Source organism: Anoplophora glabripennis, unplaced genomic scaffold (genome assembly GCF_000390285.2).
Source record: "Anoplophora glabripennis isolate ALB-LARVAE unplaced genomic scaffold, Agla_2.0 scaffold11, whole genome shotgun sequence".
Lineage (NCBI taxonomy): Eukaryota > Metazoa > Arthropoda > Insecta > Coleoptera > Cerambycidae > Anoplophora > Anoplophora glabripennis.
The window spans coordinates 700,573-726,649 of NW_019416496.1; the positions used below are offsets into that span (position 1 = coordinate 700,573).

At 32.6% G+C, this 26,077-nt stretch overlaps 5 protein-coding genes across 7 annotated transcripts in view; 2 read left to right on the top strand and 3 right to left on the bottom strand.

Moving 5' to 3' along the window:
• Positions 1-3,509: 3,509 nt before the first annotated feature.
• On the bottom strand, positions 3,510-9,028 carry LOC108908276 (cytochrome b561 domain-containing protein 2-like). Its single transcript, XM_018712268.2, has 3 exons — positions 8,847-9,028; positions 4,554-4,758; positions 3,510-4,052 (listed from the first exon to the last, which is right to left on the bottom strand). Exons 1-3 carry the CDS (start codon positions 9,015-9,017, stop codon positions 3,748-3,750), a joined length of 681 nt encoding a protein of 226 aa, XP_018567784.1. The 5' UTR covers positions 9,018-9,028; the 3' UTR covers positions 3,510-3,747.
• A 5,558-nt stretch (positions 9,029-14,586) lies between these two features.
• LOC108907775 (DNA-binding protein RFXANK-like) lies at positions 14,587-15,693 on the bottom strand. Of its 2 annotated transcripts, XM_018711572.1 has the most exons (4): positions 15,648-15,693; positions 15,043-15,588; positions 14,841-14,988; positions 14,587-14,785 (listed from the first exon to the last, which is right to left on the bottom strand). In XM_018711572.1, exons 1-4 carry the CDS (start codon positions 15,663-15,665, stop codon positions 14,724-14,726), a joined length of 774 nt encoding a protein of 257 aa, XP_018567088.1. In that variant the 5' UTR covers positions 15,666-15,693; the 3' UTR covers positions 14,587-14,723. The 2 variants fall into 2 exon arrangements, with proteins under 2 accessions (XP_018567088.1, XP_023310505.1); XM_023454737.1 differs by having other exon boundaries at positions 14,588-14,785; positions 15,043-15,683.
• A 63-nt stretch (positions 15,694-15,756) lies between these two features.
• On the top strand, positions 15,757-17,027 carry LOC108907785 (peroxisomal membrane protein 11A). 2 transcript variants are annotated; one of them, XM_018711591.2, is made up of 4 exons: positions 15,757-15,882; positions 15,931-16,040; positions 16,093-16,664; positions 16,799-17,027. In XM_018711591.2, exons 1-3 carry the CDS (start codon positions 15,827-15,829, stop codon positions 16,623-16,625), a joined length of 699 nt encoding a protein of 232 aa, XP_018567107.1. In that variant the 5' UTR covers positions 15,757-15,826; the 3' UTR covers positions 16,626-16,664; positions 16,799-17,027. The 2 variants fall into 2 exon arrangements, with proteins under 2 accessions (XP_018567107.1, XP_018567099.1); XM_018711583.2 differs by having other exon boundaries at positions 16,093-17,027.
• Positions 17,028-17,565: 538 nt separating this feature from the next.
• On the bottom strand, positions 17,566-18,936 carry LOC108907954 (glycine receptor subunit alpha-4-like). Its single transcript, XM_018711832.1, has 4 exons — positions 18,761-18,936; positions 18,322-18,610; positions 18,130-18,261; positions 17,566-18,066 (listed from the first exon to the last, which is right to left on the bottom strand). The coding sequence occupies exons 1-4, from the start codon at positions 18,932-18,934 to the stop codon at positions 17,603-17,605; spliced, it is 1,059 nt and encodes a 352-aa protein (XP_018567348.1). The 5' UTR covers positions 18,935-18,936; the 3' UTR covers positions 17,566-17,602.
• An 871-nt stretch (positions 18,937-19,807) lies between these two features.
• Positions 19,808-26,077, top strand: part of LOC108907752 (membralin) — a 189,087-nt gene continuing 182,817 nt past the window's right edge. Inside the window, exons 1-4 of the mRNA XM_023454736.1 lie at positions 19,808-19,995; positions 20,211-20,788; positions 21,481-21,750; positions 25,614-25,863. Of these exons, the coding sequence (XP_023310504.1) occupies positions 20,251-20,788; positions 21,481-21,750; positions 25,614-25,863 (1,058 nt within the window). The 5' untranslated portion in view covers positions 19,808-19,995; positions 20,211-20,250. The remainder of the gene's footprint in view (positions 19,996-20,210; positions 20,789-21,480; positions 21,751-25,613; positions 25,864-26,077) is intronic.

The following is a 26,077-nucleotide window of genomic DNA, read 5'->3' on the forward strand; positions in this document are numbered from 1 at the left end:
TGAAAATCAAAACATTTGCGAAGAGTCTGCTTCAATAACTGCAGTTTCACAAAATGAAACTCCAAAAGGACTAAACCTGTGCAATAATACGAATTGCACAATAAACATAACCATTAATAATAACAACTCAAACTAAAAACATTATTAGTTGAAGCTGTTCTCACTAATAGTTAGTTAATTCGTTAATTTTCAATATTCTTACTCTACATGTTTTTTTTATACCTATAACTGTTATGAAAATAAAAATGTTCCAAGTTTCTTTTGTACGTCTCTTTTTATTTTATACTTTGTTGTTGTGATTGTTTTCAAAAAAGTATAATAAAAAATATCGTATATTTTTCGATGCTTGCATGACTTCCGTGTTTCACACACACACGAAAAAATCCTTATTTCCAGACTCCTAAGGAAATATCCTATTTCATGGCTTGAGATTCAATTTTTTAAAAAAAACGTTAGTTGTTTTTCTGTATTTTTCTGTATTGTACGGTACATATACCTAATGAAAAAAGTTGAATATCATCCCAAATGTACCATTTTATTATTTTATTTATCTGGAATCAAACTACTGATGTAAGTGATCAGCAAAGATTTAAAAAAATTAAAAAAAGATCGCTTGATATACACTGTAGCATTATTCCTATCTCCTAAAGTGGCAAAAAATTATCGTCAATGAATTTATTTAGCGTAGTACCTCCCTGTATTTTGATAAAACCTCATATCTAAGGACGTGACAAAACTAAAATGTAATAGGTGCGTAAAACCAAGGAGCGACATTTTTAGCAACAATTTGGTTTATCATTAAGAGTATATGTATATTTTAAAAATGTATAGCTGTTCTTAACAGACCTGAAGATATATCATAAAGTATTTTTAACTTTCTTTAGTGAAATTGTTGCGTTTAAGATCATGTTTTTTTCATTATAGCTTTTTCTGTATCTACAGGATGTTCTACAAGGAACTCTACACACTTTAAGGAAATCTTTGTCAGGTAAAAATAAGCAAAATGTTTATATAAATGTTGATCCAAGAATGCACTATTTTCGAAACAGATTTTCCACTTTTTAAATTGCAATGTCCGTATATTTTATTAAATTTATTTACGAAAAAAAGTGTTGCCAAATTTTCATTTTTACAGATTTTGAATTAAATTGCATTCTTTCTTCGTTTTGCTGCTTTTGAAAAAAATTGTTAAACACTTTGAAAATCAAAGCTAATCAAAACAGTAGTTTTGTTTCAAAAGTATGTTGTTTTAACAAAACTATAGAAAAATTGTACCCAATTTTCTTGAATCGAATTTTTTAAAAATTTGAAAACCTTTATCATGGAAATAATGTATTTCCGGAAAAAGATTATACAGAATGTTCCAGAAATAAGCGTCAAAATTTTACTCACACATTTAATTCGTCAAAAGCAATAGCATGTGCCTCTTTTAAGTTTTTAGTTTTTGGGATATTTTAATATTTTTTATTTTTTAATGTTAAATTTTTGTTACCCGACACTGGAGCGTAACGCTTACTCGAGTTCATAATAAACAAAAAGAAGCACGATAACAAAGCCAGCAGTATACTAACGTCACGTGAAAGTGAAAAGCACGGATGACCCACTTGGCACGCCATTGAATTGCGGCTCTATCTGACAGCCCTAATAATTAGTCATTCACAAGTGTTATTTTTAATTCATAGTAGATCGTCAACCTTGCTTTAGTGGATGGAATATATTGAAGAAAAATGTGAATTTTCGAAAAAATTTCCGTGATGGCATGCTTATATACTTTCCAAATGATCAAGTCAGCGGTTCTAACTATTACGGTGGGGACTAATGAATCCGTGAAACATTATACATTATTGTATAGGTCTTTGTGAAACACTTTACATAACTTCATATGATTTTCGCTCATCATAAATAAATAGAAGATATGATAAAAAATTGTTCGCTTGACTTAAGAGACGATTTCAAAAAATTTCAGTTATTCACTCAGAAAAAGTGAAAATATAAAAATGTAGATCCTTATGTTGTCGAGGGTGCTCTTTCAGAATTCGTGATCAGAATAGACCTAACTCGAAAAAAACATGAATTTTGTAATTTTACATTTTCAAAATTTTTTTTGGATTTTTTTAAACATGAAATGAAACTACCTAGAATATAGTATAACGTTCAATAGATTAAATGAACTAGCCCAATGCTATTTTCTGAAAATCACAATAGGTAATATGTCAAGGTCACATATTTTTTTGCTTAATATACAAAAATTCAACATGATTTGACATTCCCTAATCGACCTTGTATTAAATTATTCAAAAAATAAACCTTTAACAAATGCTAGCAAGTCATATAGTAGAGGGCGAGTAGAGAAAAAAGTTCATATAAACTTTATCATCAAGTGTCACGTACCAGTTTTAGGGCTAAAAAACGAAATATCTCTTAAACAGTTTTTTCGTTGTAACTTGACTACTATAATGGATAGAAAGTTGATTTTTATTTGTTATAAAGATTAAAGAGAAAGCTATCGAACGATGGTATAAAATTTGATTTCGCAACTAGTAAGATAATCGGGGGTAGCTCAAAATTTTACATATGAGAGGTCGCGATCTTACTTTTCGAATTCTGTGACATAAGTAATTTATAAAAGTGCAATAAAAAAAATTGGCGACTTAAAAAAATATATATACAGGGTGATTTGTTAACAATGGGAAAATCGAAAGTTGAAGATACTACACGTAAAATTGTGACCATTGTCGCAAATATGCCTTATCCGAAAGTTCATAGTTTCGGAAATACAGGGTGTTGAAAGTAAAAATTTTAAATCGTTTTTTGCGATTATTCTGCAAATATGTAGGTTAGAAACTTGAAAATTTGTGAAACTATATTTTTTGAAGCGACGAATAAGATGCGTGTTGCAATTTCAGCGTTGGTCATAGAGGGCGCCACTTACGACCAATTTTACCGTAAATTTAGTTAATAATTTTTTACCCCGTCTGTCTAATATGAAACTTGATCCAAAACCTGAAAGAGCAATAATTTTTCCATTAATTATATACTCTTGTTTCATTTCGGTATCTCGATCCGTTTTCGAGAAAAATCGATTTAACGAATACCTACTATGTTTTGATAATACGAGAAAGTAATAGCGAAACAAACGTGTTTCTTCATGTTATTACAACAATAAACAATAAAACAAATGAAATACCTACGTAATAACGATTTAAAGTAATCCACCGTTAACACTGAAACACTTTACACAACGTTTTCGTTTTCGTAATGCTTTTAACCCCATTTTTAGCGATTTTTTCGATTTTTACAATAATAATCATGATTCGTTCGATTTGTAACTAGTCGTATTTTGTAAAAAATTTAATTATAAACATTTTTTACCTCTTCCATTTTCGCCTAAAATCAACTCTTGAAAAGATACATAGTTAAATAGGAAGAAAAATGACATTTCTCGAATTTTCTAACACAATAGGAATAATATTAGAGAATAAATAAACAACAATAACAATAATATAAATGATTGTCATTAATATGTTGGCAACAATAATTATCCATCTTGGTGCACCTCCACATTATCAAGACATTTCTATTTCCAGTCATCCTTCACCAACATGAAGTAAGTCCTTTGGTAACTCTCGATTGGTGCCTATCCCAACCACAATTTCCTTCTGGACTTCTTCCTGGCAATTTCTTTTCCACCAATTCCTGCCAATCCTACCAACATAACGACAATCATCTACGTTTAACAGAGAAAGCCTACGAGAACATATTCTTGAGTTGACTGTAACAAGACTTAAACGCTGCTAAGCAACTCCAGAAGGCTATAATCGCAACCAGAGCTACTAGTGACTTCAGCTGGTCATCCGTGACAAAACGACGGAAGCTTCCTATGTAGAATCCCAGGCACAAACTGGCGATGCCGATGGCGTAGCAGGCGATGCCGATGAAGTTGTGGATGAATTTGAAGGCGACTGGACGCGCGATGTTCTTCAAGCCTTGAGCATGCCAGGAGAAGAGACCTAGGATGATGGACACAAAAGCCAGGAGCCACGACACCAAACCTTAAAAGAAAAAGGACCGTTTAAAACAAGATTGATTGACTGGAATTAAATGTTTTAAATGAGTGCTACAATTTAAGCAAATATGGTGCTGTCAAAGGATGGAATGTGTCCATAAAATGTTCATCTTAAATCTAGGAACAATAAATATAGTATAATCTAGTCTTAGGTTAATACCTCTCAAATGTTAAGAGCATCAAATCTAGTTACTGACATATGGTTATATATTACTGTCAACTGTTATCTTTATATCTATTCAAAATTTGATAAAGATTTATTATTTTCGAACGTGAGATTAAATTTTCCAGTTGCGATCTTGGCAAAATTCAGTCTTGTTGAATTGTCTAACATCAGGACAATATATACTTCACATCATAACACTGGACGTCAGTCAAAACGTTTGGTGAAAGCATCTTGTCAATCTACATATCATATCAATAAAAATGAGTCATGTATATCTATAACGCAAGTAAGTTTATTTTGTAGGAGGAAGAAAGTGATTACCTGTTATAGCGTGGTTGCTCACAAAATGCGCTGTTCCTCTGTCGTTTTTACCCGAAATTATACAAGCTATGCCTGCAGTGACAGACACAATACTGATCCCCAGTAATACTCCATGTACCCAATTCTTTTTGGGCCTTTCTAGCCCTTGGGACCATAGGTTGTCTCCAGCGAATAAGATTATGGCTTCTGCCATCAGTGGGACATACTAGAATGAAAAAATAGAAGTAATAAAGCAAAATGAAAAATAAGCATTTTGTTTTCAAAATGTATTAAATTTATGATGAAATTAATAATTGTAATTAAGGAAATATTATGGAAATTGAACAAAACATAGAAATGTTGAATTGTTCATATCTGGTAGTTTGAAAAATGTAGATATTGATGGAGCAATGTTTATTAAATTGCTGGTTTGGATTTTTTCAATCAGGAATTTGATGAGCCACGTTGACTTTATTTTAAATTGATTGGTCAATGTAGTCTGTCTCTGCATGAACTTCTATTCACCGTGAAGTGTTAAGCGAAATGACGTTGCTACAAGCATCAACCAATATTGTGACAGAGCTATTGGGAAATAGCGATTTCTCTTCTGTTTCCAAAGTGTATTCCTTCGTTTTATATCTTTACATTTTTTTGAAACTCTCAAGTTACGCAATTAAAGGATTTTCTGAAACGCTGTTAACTTAATTTTTTCCAATCCACATAGATAGTTCAATTTTTATGGGCGTAGAAAGAGGCAATGAACCTTTCTCTGTTAGAACGCCTTTTTTAGCGATACTCTGTGCATTATTTACAATAAATGGTTGTTTAAAATGCAGAACTATTAATAATAAAATTTATTCTCGGCTACAACTTTTACAGCCACATCATGTTTTGATAAGTGTTATCTAGACTAATAGGCCGTCAGCCCTCTGCAAAAAAATCGTATGATTTTTCCACGTATGCCCTTCAAGGTATCGTTAATTTAGCGTATGCTGACTAGTGAAAAAGTACAATTAGCCGGTAACCGTGGATCATGCACCGGTAAAGGTAATTGTTAATTGCAGAAGAAAAATCGCGTTTTACAATTATATTTACACGTATGCCGAGAATACTAAACGGTATTTTAGCAACAACAATTAATCGGAAAACGGTCGGCATAGGGGCAGAGTGGAACCGAAGGGTCGGGTGACGCCCTTAAAAGTGTAAATAAAGACAGGGCAGGGCGTCTCGCGGTGACGGCCAATTAGAATTATTTCAGAGACTACTTCAATTTGAATTTTGAAAATTTGGGATACCGGGTTTTCGGTCATGCCCTTCTCAACTAAAATAATGGCGTCCACGTACCACTTCCGGTTATACCGGAAGTCGCTATCAACATGCTTATTTTAAATAGAACAAATATTCATAAAAAAATAATATAAGCTTATTAAATATGAAGAAAATCCTCAAAAAAAATATGAGTAGTTTGGATACCTAAAAGACGAGATATTAATAAGTAATTAATTAATTTTTCACGATTTAGTACAGAGTCTTATGAGAATGCAGATTTTTTTGGTCTTTCCATTTAGAATGCGCAACAATTGACGAACAGTTTCCACAGCAACTTGTATGAATAGGAAACCGATATCTAAGGAACCGTATGACAGCTTGTAGAAATCGATTAGGTACTTGTAAGATACATAATTTATAATAATTCTCCTTCAAACTGCTGTCGATGACTAACTTATCCTCCATATGCGTGATAGCGGCAACACCGCGGTCTCGATGTAGCCTATTATTTGAAATTCGCAGGTGTCCAAACAAACAGAATGATCGAACGGGAGCGGGCAAACGCCGAGCCGAGCGCGCCAGCCAAGTGCAACGTTGCCAAATCTAAAGGCTTTCTACTTTAGTCACTAGCGAATCTACAGAAACTTTCGTTAGACTTTAGACGGACCTCCGTACCCTTAAGAGCTTACCTATGGTACAGTAGCGTCCTAATATTGTACAGATAACGTTTAATTGCAGATAAAGTTCGTGAATACCATTATTTCAGTTCGTACAAGTTGGTTATGCTTTTTTAACGTAAATACTTGCTGATATGGATTTCATCACAGAAGATGTCGTAGAACTTCAGCTCTGAATCGAGTGGTACTATTCGGCAGATAGCCTTTTGAATTATCTAACGATAGTACTTATCGCTGTTATTAATTGGTAATTTTCTTCAAGTGTTTCTAATAAAAAAAATTGATAGTGTACGACAAAATTTCAATAGATACATTGTACCGCATGAGAGGTAGCATGTACAACGATAAAGTCTTGGGAAAATCTGAATCCCGTTTGGAATTTTTTAAATATTTCGACGGTCGTAACTGCAGGTACTTGATGAACTTGAATATGTACTCAAAAATAAATTTTTGACCTAATCAATTGATCAGAGTAACGATTTGAGTCAAGTTGAAAGAAATCTACAGAACTGGTTTGGAGGATAGGGATTTCTAAACTTATTAATATCTATTATATAAGTTTTAAAATATAAAAAAATATAATCCTATAATGCTTAATTCAAGAAATAATTTAAAGATTCATCCCAATTTATGGAAAATTTTTGTTATGAATGTAATCATTATAGATAAAGAAAATTTATCAATTACTTGTTTTGTTTTGTTTCTACAAAATAATTTCAATAAATTAATGACGGAATAGTTAAATTACTTTAGGAGTTGAATTGTGACAAATTTATAGACATTGTAAAAAACATTCAAGTAAGCAAACGAAAATCTAAAAGATGTGCTGATATGGCCTTTCATTGCACAATGTTACTTGATTGAAACAGTAATATTTAAGTATCGTTTACATGAGGATTGTGAATTTAAATAAATAAATTTGTGAACTTTTACAAAATTTCTTATTTAGTTTAAATATACAGAGTTTTTATTAATTATTATCGTTTTTTCCTAAAAATCTTAATAACTTTAACCGATTTTTTTGAAATTTGGCAGTGTTATGTATGGTAGAAAGGGGCTAATTTAGCCCTAACTAGATTAAAATTATTAAGTCCAGTGGCGTCCCGGGAGGCGCCTTAACCAATATCTTTGACAAAAAAATGTGCGTCATTGACTTTTTTAAACTTTTATAATTTTTTCGCATTAAGCAACTAAAAATACAACTTATTATATCTTATTTTTTTTGTGTTTTGCTTCCTTTTTGGAACAAAAAAAAATTAAAAAATCACTGTTGGATATCCACGAATAAAAAACATTTTTTTTATAATCTTTAAAACAATTTTTTTCTAGCTATCATTAATTTTTATAACAATTTCTAAGACTAGAATAGATATGGAGAAAAAATAACAGGTAGGTACATCCCAGTTTTTGATAGTTTGGTAGTTTGAATTTTTTTATTACATTTCCCAGGGACATGTAAACAATTGATTTTTGTTTTTTTTTTTCTCCAAAATGGAAGCAAGATACGAAAAAAACTCAAGGGACAAAAAAGTTGTATTTTTAGTTGCTTAATGCGACAACAATATAAAAGTTTAAAAAAAGTTAGTCACGTTAGTTAGGGACACCTTAACCAATATTTTATATTTTTGCGCATTAAGCAACTAAAAATACAACTTGTTTGTCTCTTGAATATTTTCTCTATTATTTTCCTTTTTGGAGAAAAAAAAAATAAAAATCAATTGTTTGCATGTCCCTGGAAAATATAATAAAAAAATTACAACTACCAAACTATCAAAAACTGGGATGTACCTACCTGTTATTTTTTCCATATCTATTCTAGTCTTAGAAATTGTTATAAAAATTAATGGTAGCTTAAAAAAAAATTTTGTGTTACAAAAATTATTTAAAAAATGTTTTTTGGTCATGCACATTTTTTTTGTCAAAAGTATTGGTTAAGGTGCCTTCCAGGACGCCACTGGACTTAATAATTTTAATCTAGGCAGGGCTAAGTTAGCCCTTTTCGACCATAAATAACACTGCCAAATTTCAACAGAATCGCCTAAAGGATTATTAAGATTAAAAAAAAGTTTGCACACTTTTCGTTTTATTGTTAGAATCACTCAAAGAATCACCGCTTGTACAAGTATTTAATAAACACCCCGTATAAAGCTCATGTTGTTTTTGAAAATAAAGTATTAAGTACAAAAAAACTATATCACAGACAAAATTGTTTTTTTTTTTTTTCAATTTATTATGTAACTTGAGTACTCCCGACAAACTGTTGTCAACTAGTCAACTAATCTAAATTATAACGATTTTCTGGTACAATCTGCCACAATAAGGAAGATGGCCCTGAAATATTTGTTCATTTTCAGTAAAAGATACTTACAGCAGCCGTAGACAGCACCAGGTGCCATAACATGGTATTATTCAGTTCGATGTTGTCGAAGAACAACCAAAACAGCCAAACCGTCACGATGGCCACAACCTGGTGAAACACCAGATTCAAAATCCATAGCAGCCTCTGCGTTAGAGTGATTTCCACTTTGGCTACGGTCATGGCGGTCTGTCGTTGGTGACACCTTTTGCGTATGTGAAGATTCCGCTGGTAGACAAACTATTTATGTATAAATCCTTAGCATATTAATTTATGGAAACGATAGTTATCGGTAATAATTCGACACCTGAGCAGAATCGGATTGACTGAGTTATTTGAGATATCGAGAAACGTTTTTGATTCTAAGATATGATTGAAATGTTCTCCACTTGTGTTAAAACAAAAAATGCAGTGATGGGTGATTCCATTTAAAGTGATTTCTGTCAATTAAATTTATGCCGATAAAATGTACTCAGAAGAAATCCCGAAATTCTCTATAACATCCTAGAACGAGCGGCACAAGCAAACGCGAATTTATTACCAGTAAAATCCAAGTCAGGAATACGAATATCAAATTTTTACTGAATGGCGAAATCTGAACAAAATCAAAACTGTGACGATATTATTCTAGTTTGCTTTGTCGAAAAAGCTAAGTCTATGAAATCTTCCACGTTATGTAGTCGATTCTCAACTCTAAAGAGTTGTTTAGCCATAAACGAAAATGTTAACATCGACAAATATCCAAAAACTATTGCTTTCTTGAGTGTCAAGCTGTAGAATATAGGTATACCAAAAAAGTCCAAAGTTTAACAACGGGACAAGTAACCAAATTTTTATGTGACGCTCCAGATAAACAATATCTACTACCAAAGGCAATTTTAGTGTTTGGGATCTTTGGTGCATATCGAATACGTTTAAATTGTTTACGAGATGGAAAAACTCATACATCAAGAAGTTTCACCATTGCCAATGAAGGATGTACATTTGAGCGCTATACACTGTATGGTAGAGATGCATGTCTACGACTTAAAAATATGAACAGCAGAAGATTGTTGCATATCGAAACAGCAGGTGTTACGTTCAACACGTTGATGCCATACCAACAGTGGTGTTCCGAAAATTCTTGCAGAATACCTAAAACTAGAAGATCCCAGAAAATATACCGTGCATGGACTAAGGCGTTCATCGTTCATCGGAAACCATGCTGGTGGAAATCGGCGCTGATTTACTTACTCTGAAAAGGCACGGAAGATGGCGTTCTTCCAATGTAGCAGAAGGATATATCGAAGAATCCGTACAAAGAAATATTGAGGTCCACGAAAAGTTGTTTAACCCTTCCTATTTGCAAGATACAACAACTGTATCATTAGGTCGAGAAAATCAAAACATTTGCGAAGAGTCTGCTTCAATAACTGCAGTGTCACAAAATGAAACTCCAAAAGGACTAAACCTGTGCAATAATACGAATTGCACAATAAACATAACCATTAATAATAACAAATCAAACTAAAAACATTATTAGTTGAAGTTGTTATTATTTTTAACTATGTTAGTTAGTTAGTTAGTTAGTTAGTTAGTTAATTTTCAATATTCTTACTCTACATGTTTTTATATTCTTATAACTGTTATGAAATTAAAAATGTTCCAGGTTTATTTCGTATGTCTTTTTTTAATTTTATATTTAATTTTATTTATAAAAAAATGTTGCCAAATTTGAATATTTGCAGATTTTAAAGTAAATTGCGCAACTGTGCACTTTTTCTTTGTTTTGCTGTTTCTGAAAAAAATTGTTAAATACACTAAAAATCAAGGCCAACCAAAACAGTAGTTTTGTTTCAGAAGTATGTTGTTTTAACAAAGCATATAGAAAAATTGTACCCAATTTTCTTAAATCGAATTTCTTAAAAATTTGAAAACCTCTATCATGGAAATAATGTAAGTAAGAAGAGAACAAATCACGTGTAACTTGTTCCCTTGTAGCATCTTGCAAGGCATAAGTGCTTTTATCTTATATGTAGTATGTAGTTCATTTTTTATAACCTCACAGATTCCATATTTGCACCAGGAAAGTAAGTAGGTACATTTTAAAACCTTTAACAGTTTAGTAAAAATAACCAGTAACTGATTCTTCTAGCATAAAGATTTCTTTAATTAATTGTTTATTTCAATAGTGGAAAAATATATAAACTGGGAAGAAATTTAAACTACACCACAAATGAGGTAAAAGACTTAAAATATCCCACAAATAAATAACTTGATGCAGGAGCTAATAACACATGGAGGCCATGGAGGATACATAATCAAAAATTATTCGAGTTCAATTAATCGATCACCTCGTACAGTCGAACCAAACTCTTAACGACTTGACACTTGTCTTATAAGGGACTGTGTATTCACAAAAGTACATCATAGTAGTATGCTACTTATGCATGTAACTAAATCATATTTAAACTTTTCCACGCGAATCTCTTCGTGGTCACAGTTTGTAGATAATCTAAAATTCGTAGAAGTTCTTTGCAAAAAGAGCAGTGCATGCTTTGTACCATGTCGATTAGTTGATGCTCTCGAACGGTGTGCTGAGGTTCTGGCTACACAATCTTCTCTTCAACAGCTTTTTTCATGCTTTTACTATTTTCTGCTCTAATTATCAAGCACTCATACTTTCTTTTGGCCACAAATTTTCCTTTCTACCGACTCTCTCCTTCATTTTATAGGTTAAAACAGTCAGCTGTCCATACGATCACGTAGTATAATGTACATACATATACATAACAAGGACTATCAACGTCAACTTACAAATAATAAACTTAGCATACCCGTGCGCTGTTGCCAAGTTTCTGTTGCAACTTTTGACATTTATTTATGCATTTGGTGGTAAAAAATAATAATTGAGAAATGAAAATATATCATTTTTAGTATTTTAAACTCAATATCTACAAGCAAGTATCTCAAGTTACTTTCTAGTCATAAAGAATATTTGTCTTTGCGTTGACAGCAATGATTTTATAACACGGGACGTATATAAAGCCCATCGCGTCCCGCTTCACCACCCGATCCCTGCATATCAAATATTTATACGTCACAATCTGAATCAGCTTGTCCATCTTGATGTCGATGTAGTAAGTGTGTATGTCCTTGGAAAGATCTTTTATTAACGTCAACAATGATGCATCCATTTTCAAACTATCTTCAATCAGTTTGACCCTGACATTCTTTGGAGAAAAAAATAAAATAAAGCTAATTTAGAATAAAAGAGAATATAAAATGATCAATTGGAGAGATTTTGTGGCACTTTAGAGTTGAAAAATAAAGTATACGTAGATTTTTTGAGTGGTATATAAGCTTTGCAGATCGTATCCTGGCATAGATAAGTAGATATTACATATCTCTTATACAACTGAATGATTACAATAGGTTTGGACGTCGATCATGGCACGTAGGTTACCTACCATCGGCATATTTGCCTATGATCTAAAGATATGAATACCTATATTATCGAATTCGATCAAAATTTGAAGAGTGCATGATATAGCACATTTGATATTTTATTTCTAAATATAGGTAAATAAAAAAAACATGCGACTGCGACGTAAGTTTTTAACAATCAGTTTATAATATTGGATAATCTGATGTAATAAATACACCTGTCTCAAATATATGTCCACAAGCTTTGTCGACAGTCCTATTTAAAAAATAGTAGTATTTAACCTAAAGATTACCAGTTATTATATTCTGCCAGGAACTGCTCAAGGAATGGTGTCAAAATTAGTGATTATCTTTTAAATTAATGTGAAGTATTTTGTTCCTATTCTTTAAAGCTCAGATTTAGTTTGTGAACCTGTGTCAATGACTTTTGACATTGACCTAGTTTTTAGGATATTCCAACGAACTAAACAATTACGCGCAGCCATGGCGTGGTCATAAAAGTAAATAGAGACACATTTAGAAATGTTAAAACACGTATTATTAAACAGTTAAAAAGTTAAAAAGTTGTATTCAAAATACATGCAGCCGCTTCAGCAGCTGTGTCTGTGCTTCTAATCGTCATCATAACGTAAAACAACAACAAAATTAAGCCGCTAATAATACGCACGAAAACTATTATAGGATTTGAAAGCGTGTCTGGTGGTGTTTCGACCAATGGTTTCGCGGTAGCCCGTTCTTGATCATTATTTATACTGTTGGAATATCCAAGATGACTTTACACCTTACGTGAAATGTCAAGATGGTGGTCAAACGGCGAAAAATAAATTGTCAACACTAATTCAATGTCACCGCTTAATTACATTTATTTTAGTTTTCTGTTTATCGGTTACGATAAGATATTTGCACCGGAAGGTAGGTACCTAATTTCGCAGCTTTCAGCTTGAAGCATGTTTTCACTGACTCCAGCGGTGGGTATGAAGGTTATGAAAAAAAAGGTTAAAAAACAGTTAGTGGAAGTTACACCTATATATGTATATTGAATTCATGTTATTAATGTATGTACTTACTAGCTACCCAATTTTTAGAAATGCATTAGTCTGGATTGGGTAGTTATATTATTATTATCCACAAAAATGTGAATTTAATTTAAATTTAGAAGTAAATAAATCATTATTACCTATCCGACTTCAATTCACTATTCCATCTTTTCCTTAACCGCATCAAAGAGTATTAACGTCTTTGAATATAATACGAGCTAATTTAAAAAATTAAATAAGAATTCTTTGTACCTACGTACAAATGTAGCAGTATGACCTACTTACCATCTGCCTCAGAGAAATTATTTTAACGCTTCACTAAGTGACTATTTTCAAAGATAAATCATAATAAACATAGAAAACTTCTAGCAAAATGAGTGAAGTCGGTAAAATTCAAAGTGTAAGCTTGGCAAATGACAAATTAGCAGGGTAAGTTAATTGATAATAATCTAAATTTAGAGTGTTTCTAACCTAACTCTTTGTCTCTTTATAGACTTCTACAATATCTCAATAAACTTAGTAAATCGCATGGAATTCAGCTAGATCAAGGTATCCTAAGAATAAATTTAGAGATTGATGCAAACAAATGTAAGAAAACTTAAACCTTAAAATTTTAAATTAAAGTTATAACTATCTCTATTTTGTAGCAATACTCTTCAGAAAACTAATAGAGAGCATGTTCATTAATCTATTTTTGTTACAAATTGAAGAGGGGGCAATTAAATACTCCGTTGTATTAAATCGTGTGGCGAATTTAATATTTTTGCTGTCTAAGATTTTGGATATTCGCAATGGAAAACTAGGTTCAGTGGATGCAGAAAAATGGAACAGCCTAATCTCTAATTTGTATGAAATTCTTCAAATCATTCAAATTCAAAGACTCATTGATACACCTAAGAATATTAATATTGAGATTTTCGCACCTTTAAATAAAATATTAAATATTGTTAGTAGTTGGCAAAATTCTTATATTCCTTATGGTAAATCCATGCAATCAAAACTTTAATAATAAAGTTTATGTCTCACATCAAATAATTGACGAGTGTATAAATTATTTTGAGAAATATAGTGTAACCGGTTCTAACTTGTTTTATGGCTTAGATTACATGAAATATACATTTTCTGTATCAAAATATCTTATCTCATGTTTAATATAATTTAAGGATTATTACTAATAATTGTTACGATAGTGCAAATTTAGTACCTAAGTATATTAATTAGCACAATTCGTTGCACATAATTATTTATTAATGTTTCAAAATGTTTAATAAAAGCTGCCTTAGAAAGTAAAGAAGTTATAATTCATCAACAGAATACACAATTTTTATCAATGGCATACAATTTTCTAGTATTTTTGTATTAACTGTTCATGAAATCGACATTTTCATAAACCAACAATTTATTACAAAATAAATGCAGTTTCATTCTAAGACGATTCACCAGTAGCTTCCATCCTTGCAATGATAAAATTTTCAATAACCGTTTGAGCTGAAAATAAAAGAACGAGTTGTATTTACAAAAAAAAAATAGTTACCTTACCCACCCAATGTGCTGCTGTTATCAACGGCAATCACATGAGCCGTATCGTCATTCAAATTTACAAAGGAAAAATCAGCACCGTGCGAGAGTAGTTCTTGACAAGTGTGGGGATGGTTCCCTCTAGCAGCGTACATCAAAGCAGTGTTGCACAGCTAGAAGCAAACAATATTACTATGAAATAAACCAGTTAATACTAGTTAAAATACATGGTCAACGTGGTTAACTTCAGCTTTGCTGTTGATAAGAAGTCTAACAACTTCATGGTGCCCCCCACTCGCAGCCAAAATCAACGGTGACTCTTCTTCAGGGCCCAGCTTGTTAACGCTAGCTCCATGCTTCAGAAGGAGCTGAACAGTGCTATACTGTCCGTAAGCACTAGCCCAATGCAAAGCAGTTAAATTGTTTTTATCGCAAATATCGACGTCATCCTCTTGTAAAATATCTTGTTCCGTCAGTTCTCCTTGCCCTGCTTTCATATGGAAATTTATTTCGGTAGATTGAGGGACGGGAGTTTCGGCTTGAGTGTTACCACGTTGTAGATTAGTTAACACCGTGTTGCAGGTGTAGGTATGTTTGTACGGAAGGAAAGCGCTTTTTCGGTTTCCATCTTGCAGTAATCTCGGCGACCACTTTTTAGGACCGCTGACTAAGCTTGGAGACAAACCAATGGTCTCTGGACTCTTTGTCGTGGGATTCGGGAATATTATCGGTTTTACGTCCTTTTCTTCATTTGACGAATCCTCTTGATCATGCTCCATTGTAAAATAATAGTAAAGTGCAAGCTTATTACTTTATAAACAAATAAACTTACATTATCACAAACGTTCATGAACCCTCTTACCACACGTGATTACTTTCTATCTTGCTCTCCCTCAGAAACAATTTGTCTCTATCTTTTTCTAAATATGCATAATGTCAAAATAGATTGTTTATATTTTGTATATATTGAGTTACTGTATAGGTAACGTTTATTAAATAATAATAATAATAATGAATACACTAGTCAAAATTAACAATCAAACCGCAGGAAGAGATAAAATAGCAAGGTGAGTTAAGTGTTGAATGTTTTTCCTTTTTAACCTCACTTTTTTCAGGCTCTTGCAATATCTCAGTAGATTTATGTGGCATAGACTACAGCAGAGCAATAAAGAAGGAGTTGAGGGAATAAAAAATTTAGAGTATCAGCTCAGCACCTTCAGAAGATGTAATGTAAGAATTCTTTTGTGTAATTTTAAATTAAAACAATACATTTACAGTGCTACGATTTGGGAGATTCGTAGAGAGCCTGTACGCTGTTTTACCCCTGTTTCAAGAAGAGAACGCATCAGTTAAGTACCCAGTTATTCTAAGTAAAATAGCAAATGCCTTATTTTTGCTTGCCGATCACATATTGTGGCTCGGCAGGACAGATCTCTGTACTATAAACACAGAAAAATGGAGCCGCATATCAAACAAATACTGGCTGTATTCGATTACCATGAGTTTGGTCCGAGATTTTTACGAAATCTCGCAAATCATTAAATGCCAAAAACACACCGTTACACCCGACAGCGGTATCAACAATTTTAATGACATAACAAAAGTTTTGACCAGAGTAATAAGCGTAGTTCAAAGCAATCAAAACGTAGTGATTGATACGGTGAAGAATGGCTGTGATTTATTTATCCCCCTGACAGCTTTGGGGCACGCGAAGCTGTCCCCGGGGACTATAGGACTGTTGGGGGCGGTTTCTTCGATAGCGGGTCTTTTAGTGCTGCTGGATCCGCAGAAGAAGTTGACTCCCTCCTAAATGTTTCGGTAACATATGTACAGGGTTATTCACATAAGATTTTACCGTCTTTATTTCTTTTTGCCCCCTGTCTAGAGAAAAATTCTAGACAAAAGTTTCTGTGAGGAAATACTTATAAAATCAATTGAATGTTGCAAAATATGCACAGATTCCATGGCAATCTTCTTGCGATCTTGAAGAAATACATGAGAAACAATTGAGTGTTGCAAAATATGCACAGATTCCATGTCAATCTTGACTATGCATTTTGCAGTCAGTAAATAAAATAAATGATAAGTACGGTTTATGTACCCGAAATGTAATATTTGTTTGTTTTTTATGCATTTGTTTAAGTTCCCAAGAAAATTTTCTGTAACTGGTCATAATCAGTCTTTTCTAAATAAAAATAAATAAAGAGGTGAATATTATGTAAATATGATGAACTTTGTAATATGCTGAATGATGTGATAAACAAATTATTGGGTAATAGGTCAAAGGTTGAAATGGTTATGTGAATATATTTTAATTTTATAAAAAAGTAATACTTCTATAAGCAAAACAAATTAAGAGTAAAACTTTTTACTACCTGTATGTTTCTGTACCTGACTATATTAGTGATAAAATTTCTGTTTTAACTGTCATTTCAGACGATTTTTTTTAATGTATTATTATTGTTGGAAAAGTTTCATTGTTCATAAAATAACGAACAATGACTAATATTTTTGTTATGAAAGCAATTTATATAATTGAAAGGTAGGTGAAATTTTAATATACTGTATATATAATTTGTATTATGCTCATAATTTTTAAAGGTATTAAAGCCTTTGGAAGGTTATAGGGTAAAAATAAAGTTATTTGACTAATTTTTTAAATTTTTTATACCCATTACTAAAAACTTCTTGTACACTGAAGAAAGGTAAATATTTAAAGATTTAAAAAACATTTAAATCAACATCCTGCAATAAAAAAATAAGATTCTACCATCAAAACACTACAACTTAATTGAGAAAAGTAGCTGCATACAATGCTACAAAAAACAAGTAAAACAACGGATATCCGACCTTTAGTCCCACCTCAATCCAGTACACGCTTTTGGGGTACTCCTTGGAACACGCCTTTTCCTTCAAATGAAATTCTTCTTCTTCTTCGGCGCATAAGAAGTCTATAGCAAAGGTTTCCAGGAGAGAAACGATCGAGAAACTCATACAAATCCCCACAAATATGTCCAAAGCTTTCAAATAAGGCACTGGCTGTATGAGACAAATCGATGCGTAGAAGTAATAAAGGTTAACAACAAACGAAAAAAAGAGTATGTTGAACCTGGTAGTTCTTTTGCTTATGCTGAACCAGAGAGAAATGTAGTTCAGAAGTACCATTATCATACAGGGTATTCCTGTACAGATTATGTAGTGGACGGGGTTTCGTTGGAGAGTGAATTGAACTACAGCAGTGCTGAAATTACCTAAAAATAAAAAAAATCATATTTATTAACAACAAAAGTAATATTGATGTTTGATTACTTTACCTGATGGTCTGATGTTTATTTCGACATGGGTAGAAACGTTTGCCAAATAGAATTCATTTGTTTTAATTTTAGAAAGCAAATCAACGCCCATACTCTCCCAAATTACCGACACCTCATCACTAGGAAATCTGTCTGTAACAAGTAATATATTAGAATTATTAAAAATATATAGTTTATGCGTGTTTTACTGACATGACCCAAATTCCACTTGACAGAACTGCACATCGAACGGAAAATTGTGAAAATCTATAGAACAAGAACCCTCGATTTGAAACTTTTCACTGAGAAGAACATTTCCTTCGTCTCCAAAACCTCGCCAAAAAATAGTATCATCGTTGTTTGGAATTCTGTTACGCCCATTGGTGTTCGTTATCATAGGCTTCCAAATTTGTCCAGCAACTGCCATTTTCCTAGTTCTAGCGTTGGATCCAAGTCGAGGATCTACCCATCTTTGGTTCAGCAAGCCGTCAACGACAAACTCCTAAAAATAAAATAAATAAATAAATAAACAGTTTTGTGCCGTCCACTTTTGTCTTTCGTTTTTATAGCAAACCGAAAAATTGCTAATACAATTTTAGGTTATCATCAGTNTTTTTGTGTAACAAAGTTGTAACAATTATCGGCAACTTACCATCCTTTTAATATCCGATATCTTAAATTCTTCTATGCTAGCAGACAAATTAACAAAAGTGGTGAAAACGTCTTGAATTAGTGGTCTTCCCATGTCTGGTAGCTTTGAACCACCTCTCATAGATAAAGCTGTACCCATCAACATGAAGCAATCAACAAAGCTGTTGTTTTTCATTTTTGTTTTAATCAGTGCATTGACAAGAGTTGTTAATGCGAAGAATAATAAAATCAAACTATGTTAAGTACCTAGTTCATGCATTACACTAATTTAATATATTCATATCTGCAGATGTTAAAATCATTAAATGAATATTACGGATTCCTTATGAACAAACAGTAGCGCTGGTCTGAAATTATAAATAACGTTTTAAGTATATGCAAAATAGATTTTTCTCTTTAGGAATTTTGGTAAAATATACCAATTTTATCTTCACAATATATTATTTTATGTGTGCATGAAGTATCAGGATTACTTCTACATTTTATCTTAAAGAGTGTTGAAATAAGTTTATAGCATTTAGAAAAATTTTAAATTTAATAAAATTTAAGTTCAATAAGAAATATGTAATAATTACATAATTGTTAATAATATATATTAAATACATGTTTGTAATTATTATAAACATAAAAAAATTTAAAACAAACGCTTTCTTCTAATTATATCTTGATCCAATGTGACCTTGAGCAAATCATCCATATTTAAAAGGATTAGATTCTATAATAGTATCACGGAGTAGCAAATTTTAAATAACCGTTGGTTTCTTTGCATCTTTTTATGCAGAATTTAGTTATAACTCGTTTAAATAAAATATTAAACTATGTCACTAGTACACTATGCAACAACAGTAATTAAATATATTCATAGCGAATTCGCGAAAAACAAGAGTATAATATCCAGCATCATACTGACTTGTATTATATTGTGATCAGATCATCTGAAGGACCAGTTCTATGAAACATTTTTAGATGCACTATTTTGTTATTGATTTCAGTCCAGTTTGGTGGCAAACTGACGCATTACATAGTACTGCATCTTGTCGACAGATGTCCATAGTGTAATTTCACAATTGTCAATGTCAAAATGACGTATAAATGGTTCAAATTTGTGATATAAAAATATTCTTTAGAAATAGAATTAAGCTGTTGATTAGTGCTATTTTCTAATAGCTTAATAATACGTATGGTGTTGTGATGGAACTCACTTTTTTACGTCCCACGACTTGTGATTAATTAAAGGTACTTTCACGTTTATTTTCAAAATGTCAACATATCCATTTCCATAATTTACGTCGAATGATTTGTATATTTCCATTGCTAATCGGATCACCAAGAGAAAGAAGCTTTTGCACGATCCACATGTAGAAATAAAAAAACCAATCTGCTGTACCACTTGAATAAAGTTAGGTTATCTTTGGAGAAATCTGTACTTTAACCTACTTTTGTATTTCCAGGATGTATCTCTCGCATAGTTCCTCAAAAAACTAAGCTAATATGTCTGGAAACGCTCCTGCTGCCCCCGAAGGGATAAACCTAGAAAACCACCTCGGCGGTGGACCGTTAATAAACCTAAATAGAATTAGGAATAACAATAATCTAAACCCATTATTTAACGTTAGAGATAGGCTGTTCCACACTCTGTTCTACAGAGCCGCGTTAGCTTATGCAAGGACATTTCCCAAACCCCTGAGGAGGTTCCTGGAATTCCTCATATTAATAAAAGCAATCGCCGCATTTTTCGTGTTAGTGTACATACATACGGCATTTTCAAAGACGCCCTCTACGTGTCTGCAACATGTGAAGGATACCTGGCCCAGAGACGGCATCTTGCGGGTAGAGATTGTCAGGAACGCCGGTCAGGATTACAATATCGAACACAGCTACGCCAAAGAGGAGAAGCTCAAGCAGCAGGTGAAGGTGGACGACTTTGTTCACATGATAGGCCTTCTTGCCAGGGAGGGGTTCAATATTGAGCCGTCGGCTGTCGAGGACAGCACCAAGGAAACCCAGCCGCTAGATTCTGATATGCAAAGTAAGTACAAGTTTTTTGCAAAGTTGTGTTTTAAAAATAGTGTGATTATTGCTGATATCTGTGCTGTCATTGTAATATCTAAAAAAATGTGTCTTTTACAGCTATGGACAATAAATCGTTTCCGACATCGTGATTTTTTTGTGTTCTTTTCTTTGCTGTATATATAAATACTCCAATTTTATTTGTGATTCGCTTAGTTGGCATAAAAGTATCCAACAAATTCAGAAATAATTTTATGGTTTAATATTTATTTACTATATGGCGCAGTTAAATTTTTTTATAAAACTCAAACTACAATCTGTGAAAAGAAAATACTATTTTTGTGGATATTGTTGTACAAATATCGTTCCTATTTGGACCCCACTGTCGTTAGAAGCCTGATTTAATCGTCTGAAATATTAACATTTCGCCACTTTAGAGTGGAAAGATTTTTTTGTCCACAGCTGTACTATAAGCATTTATTTCCAATTCATGCAACGTTATGCTGGCTTTGCTCGAGTATAATCACAGTCGTAATCGGTAAAAGTAAAAGTAGATAAAATTAATCACCAATAAATAAAATTAAAAGACATTAATTGTTTCTAGCCAACAACTTTCTACTGCTCGTTTAAACCCATTATTATTTGCATTTTACGAGCTTAAAAAAATTAGAAATCTGCCAGTTGCTCTAATTAATGGTAATTTTCCGTTAGCTTATGTAGAGAACAACGGTTCGGATTCGGAACCGGCGCAGAGCATCATTCCGAATTCCCTCCTGAACGTAAGCGGGGTCTCGTCGACCATTTGGGACGGGTTTAACATGTTGACGGAGAACCCTCAGGCTTATTCCGAGAGGACGATTTTTCCCTCGGGTTACGCTATCGATGACGTGGAAAACGACGCCACGAATTCGACGGAGGCTCAGGACGTCGAGGAAACTGAACGGAGCGAGGAGAAAATTGTGAGCGTGAGCAAGTTGAAAGGTTAGTGTGGATTAGAAACTTTTAATTTTGCAATCGTAAAAGTTTAGTTGTGGAAAGTAATTGGACGATATTTAGAGCCATCTTTTGATGTTTTGTGCAATTAGAAGGTTTGAGCTTAAAATTATAGATGGTGCCATTGTGGATTGTTTTTAATGAACTTAAGAATGAAGTGAAGGTATTTTTTCTCGAGGAAACTGTTTTAAGGATTGTTTGTAAATTAATTTATTGGTGACGTCACTAGTTCTGATGCCCAAAGGAATTGCAAAGTTGAAGGGAGAAATATTTAAATTTTGAACTACTTAACCTAAAATTTTAATGTGTTAGCAACTGTCAACTTTTGTGGTTTGTCTAACGATTGTTTGTTTTCGCATTATGCCGTTACTTACGTACCTGGTCACAACCACATACTTACTTCCATAGCCTTACGTATCTTTGACTTACCCCAGTTCTCGGGCTAGGCTCTGTAGGGGCCGATCTGCTTTCACAGTCCCTAGGCCTTCCCTGATGTTCATTTTGGTTTTTATTGTTGCTTCTGAGGCTGCTACAGATGCAACCACTCCTCAGACAATGGTGGCCCTCTGAAACGTTCCGTAGTAACCTCTGTAACTGATTACGTCCAATGTTTCCAAACGTTTCGCTACGACTGAGTGATGGAAAAGTTATTAGTTTCTCTTTTTAACCGTCAGACCACAGTTGTTTCATATTATTTAGAAAAATTACAATATTATAGACACATTTGTTTTACTGATGACTAGACTGCTAGAGAGAAAAAAACAAAAAAAATTAATTTGGATACAGAGTTGGTAATGATTTATAATCCTTGTGACCGACACGTGAAATTGTAAATTTATTTGCTAAAAGTTTTGAGAATAGTCGATAAGTTAGAATGAATAGATTATATTTAAATTGAACACTTTACTGTATCCAAAAATTGTTAGGAACAATTTAAGACTGAATCAACTAGTCTTAAAGCAGTTTGTCAAGAAAAATTGCCATTATAGCGCCCAGAACCATCAGTTGGTATTTCACGTAATTACAAAGTTTGTGATTAAAATCATAGATGGCGCTGAAACATATGTAACCTATTATCACTAGATTGATAAAGTTCCGCAAACACTTGCTATTTTGAGAAAAAAGATATAACTGATTCTTCAGTATGATTCTATATGGTGTAAAAAATATAATTTTACTACGTAGATATGTGATTAAAAAAGACACCTCAAATATTTTTTCTTTAAATTATCTGACAATTTTGAACATTATTGCACATTAATCCAAAATTTGTATTTGAAATGGTACCGATAATTAAATTTTGATAGCCTTCTGCGATAACTAGCAGTTAATTCTAAAAAAATGTTAAAAACTTAAAAATCAATATGCAGCGGAATAATTAGAAACGTCAAACACAAAGTGACATTTGATTGGGGATGGACGATATACATCGATGTATTAAAAACATTCGATGTATAGTATCGATGCATCGAATCCAACCGATATACTTTTAACGCTTTGATATATTCGATGTATGTGTTTTTTATTCGATATATCCAATGAGTAAACCTAATTTAATTTTTAGGTCAACCAATAAAAATTTAATTTTTGCCCGGGTGATCAGAAATATGCTAAAAATGCCCTTGAAAGTCGCCCGAAACGATCGAAAGTACGCTCCACGCAGTAGTGGGGCAAGCAGCGAGCGGAAAACTCTGACTCGAGCGTAAAAGAGTAACCGCAAAAATTGCCCGTTTTTCCACAATTTGCAGAGAACTAAAGAAAATGGATAAAAATATGTATTTGGTCTCAAATTACTCGTCGTAAAAAATAAAGATGAGCATAGCTCAGTTTTTTTATAACTTTAAAAAGTCACCCTTATTTAGGGGTTGAAAAGACGCTCAAAATGAAGAATTGAATATTACCAATAAATATAAAAACTATTAGCATGTGAATTTTTCTATCGAATGATTCTTGATATGAAGAAAGATTTATTCTCATGACTGAAACAAGCATGTTGAATTAGAAATATTTTGGATTTAAACGCATCTTTCATGTTTTCTTGCTTTCATTTTCATGCATGTTACTTCATTTNGGTACCGATAATTAAATTTTGATAGCCTTCTGCGATAAATAGCAGTTAATTCTAAAAAAATTTTAAAAAGTTAAAAATCAATATGCAGCGGAATATTTAGAAATGTCAAACACAACTGACATTTAATTGGGGATGGATGATATACATCGAAGTATTAAAAACATTCGATGTATAGTATTGATGCATCGAATTCAACCGATATACTTTTAACGCTTTGATATATTCGATGTATCAGTGTTTTTTATTCGATATATCCAATGAGTAAACCTATTTTAATTTTTTGGTCAACCAATAGAGATTTTTTGGCACACTTAAATATTACAGCAAATTTCATATATTTCCTTTTGAAAAATACTTAGTATATGAAAACCCAAGTGATTTTCCAAGCAAAGTCGTGAAAAATTTTTTTTTAAAACAATAAAAACTGCAAAAAAAAAAGAAATTTTTTTGTTTTTTTTTATAATATCTCAAAAAATAATGATGGAATCGTCTTACTCTCAAAAGGACTTTTGTAGAGAATAAAAAAACCTATAAAATGGTTTTTGTGCGACCCGATTGGTTCATTTTTTACAGACAAAATCTGGAAAAACCTCTAAAATAGACCTTTTTTCGAAAATTCATAACTTCATCAAATTTGAAGATGGAAAAACAATCTTGCGGAAAATGACAGATAATAATATGTAGTTTAATCGTTGCATTATAAACAAATTAGGGTCTTTTTTTGCACAGCGTGGCGATTTATCAAAAATGTAGAGTAGACGATAAAATTTGCAATTTTCTCGAGTTTTTGACCGGGTGATCAGAAATATGCTAAAAATGCCCTTAAAAAGTCGCCCGAAACGATCGAAAGTACGCTCCACGCGGTAGTGGGGCAAGCAGCGAGCGGAAAACTCTGACTCGAGCGTAAAAGAGTAACCGCAAAAATTGTCCGTTTTTCCACAATTTGCAGAGAACTAAAGAAAATAGATAAAAATATGTATTTGGTCTCAAATTACTCGTAAAAAATTAAGATGAGCATAGCTTTTAGTTTTTTGAAAACTTTCAAAAATCACCCTTATTTAGGGGTTGAAAAGATGCCCAAAATGAAGAATTGAATATTACCAACAAATATAAAAGCTATTAGCATGTGAATTTTTCTATCGAATGATTCTTGATACGAAGAAAGATTTATTCTTGTGACTGAAACAAGCATGTTGAATTAGAAAGATTTTGGATTTAAACGCATCTTTCATGTTTTCTTGCTTTCATTTTCATGCAAGTTACTTCATTTTTAGGCTTTTTAAAACTATAATCATATTAAATTCCATAAAAACAATCGATGTATTGAAAGTATCGATGTATTTTTCGATATATCATTCTAACGTCGATGTCGATCCCTACATTTGATAAACCATCATTTTCAAACAAAATGACAACAATTGGCTGGGGTATTTGGACAATCTAGGGACTTTACCGAATACTCAGTGGCAACAATAGTGTCGAAGCATTTTGATTGGTGTTCCATGCCATTTAAAAGCGAGTCAAAATTTACATTTGGTCTTCAATATTTATATATTTTTCCTAGTAAATTTTTAGATATTTGTCAAGCTAAAACCCATAAGATACTTGTCATAATGTCGCATTAATTACAAAAGTAAATCTAATTTTTTTTTAAATTAAATCAATCACACTAGAAAATTATCAAATGTCTAATCTCTTAAATCTCCTTGAAATGTTAACTCTATTGTCATTGCTACTATATATAATTACTGTAGCACAAATCTTTTTCATATTTTTGAAGGTTCAACGTTCCACGATGACGAATACATAGTGGAATACTCCTTGGAGTACGGTTTCCTCAGACTGAATCCCGCCACCAGGGCCAGGCTGAAGATACCCGTGCAGATCGTCTTTCTGGACCCCGGCAAGGACGAATGTTTCGGGGACTCGTTCAGTCGTCTGATCCTGGAGGAGTTCCTGGGTTACGACGATTTGCTGATAGCCTCCATAAAGACGCTAGCCGATCAGGAGGACAATAAAGGATACCTGAGGCAAGTTAACATTCGGGGGGCTAATTTTGGTGACCGCGATTTAGCGGTCATCACTAGTGACTGCATCGAAGGAAGATTAATAATTTTATACCCTTTTAATATGAAAATAAGAGGAAAAACATTGCCTGTCTATAAAAATTTCTGTACATTGACAAACTACAAATAACATACTTTCCCCCCATTTTAACGCAGATTTTCTGTAAAATAGAGTTAG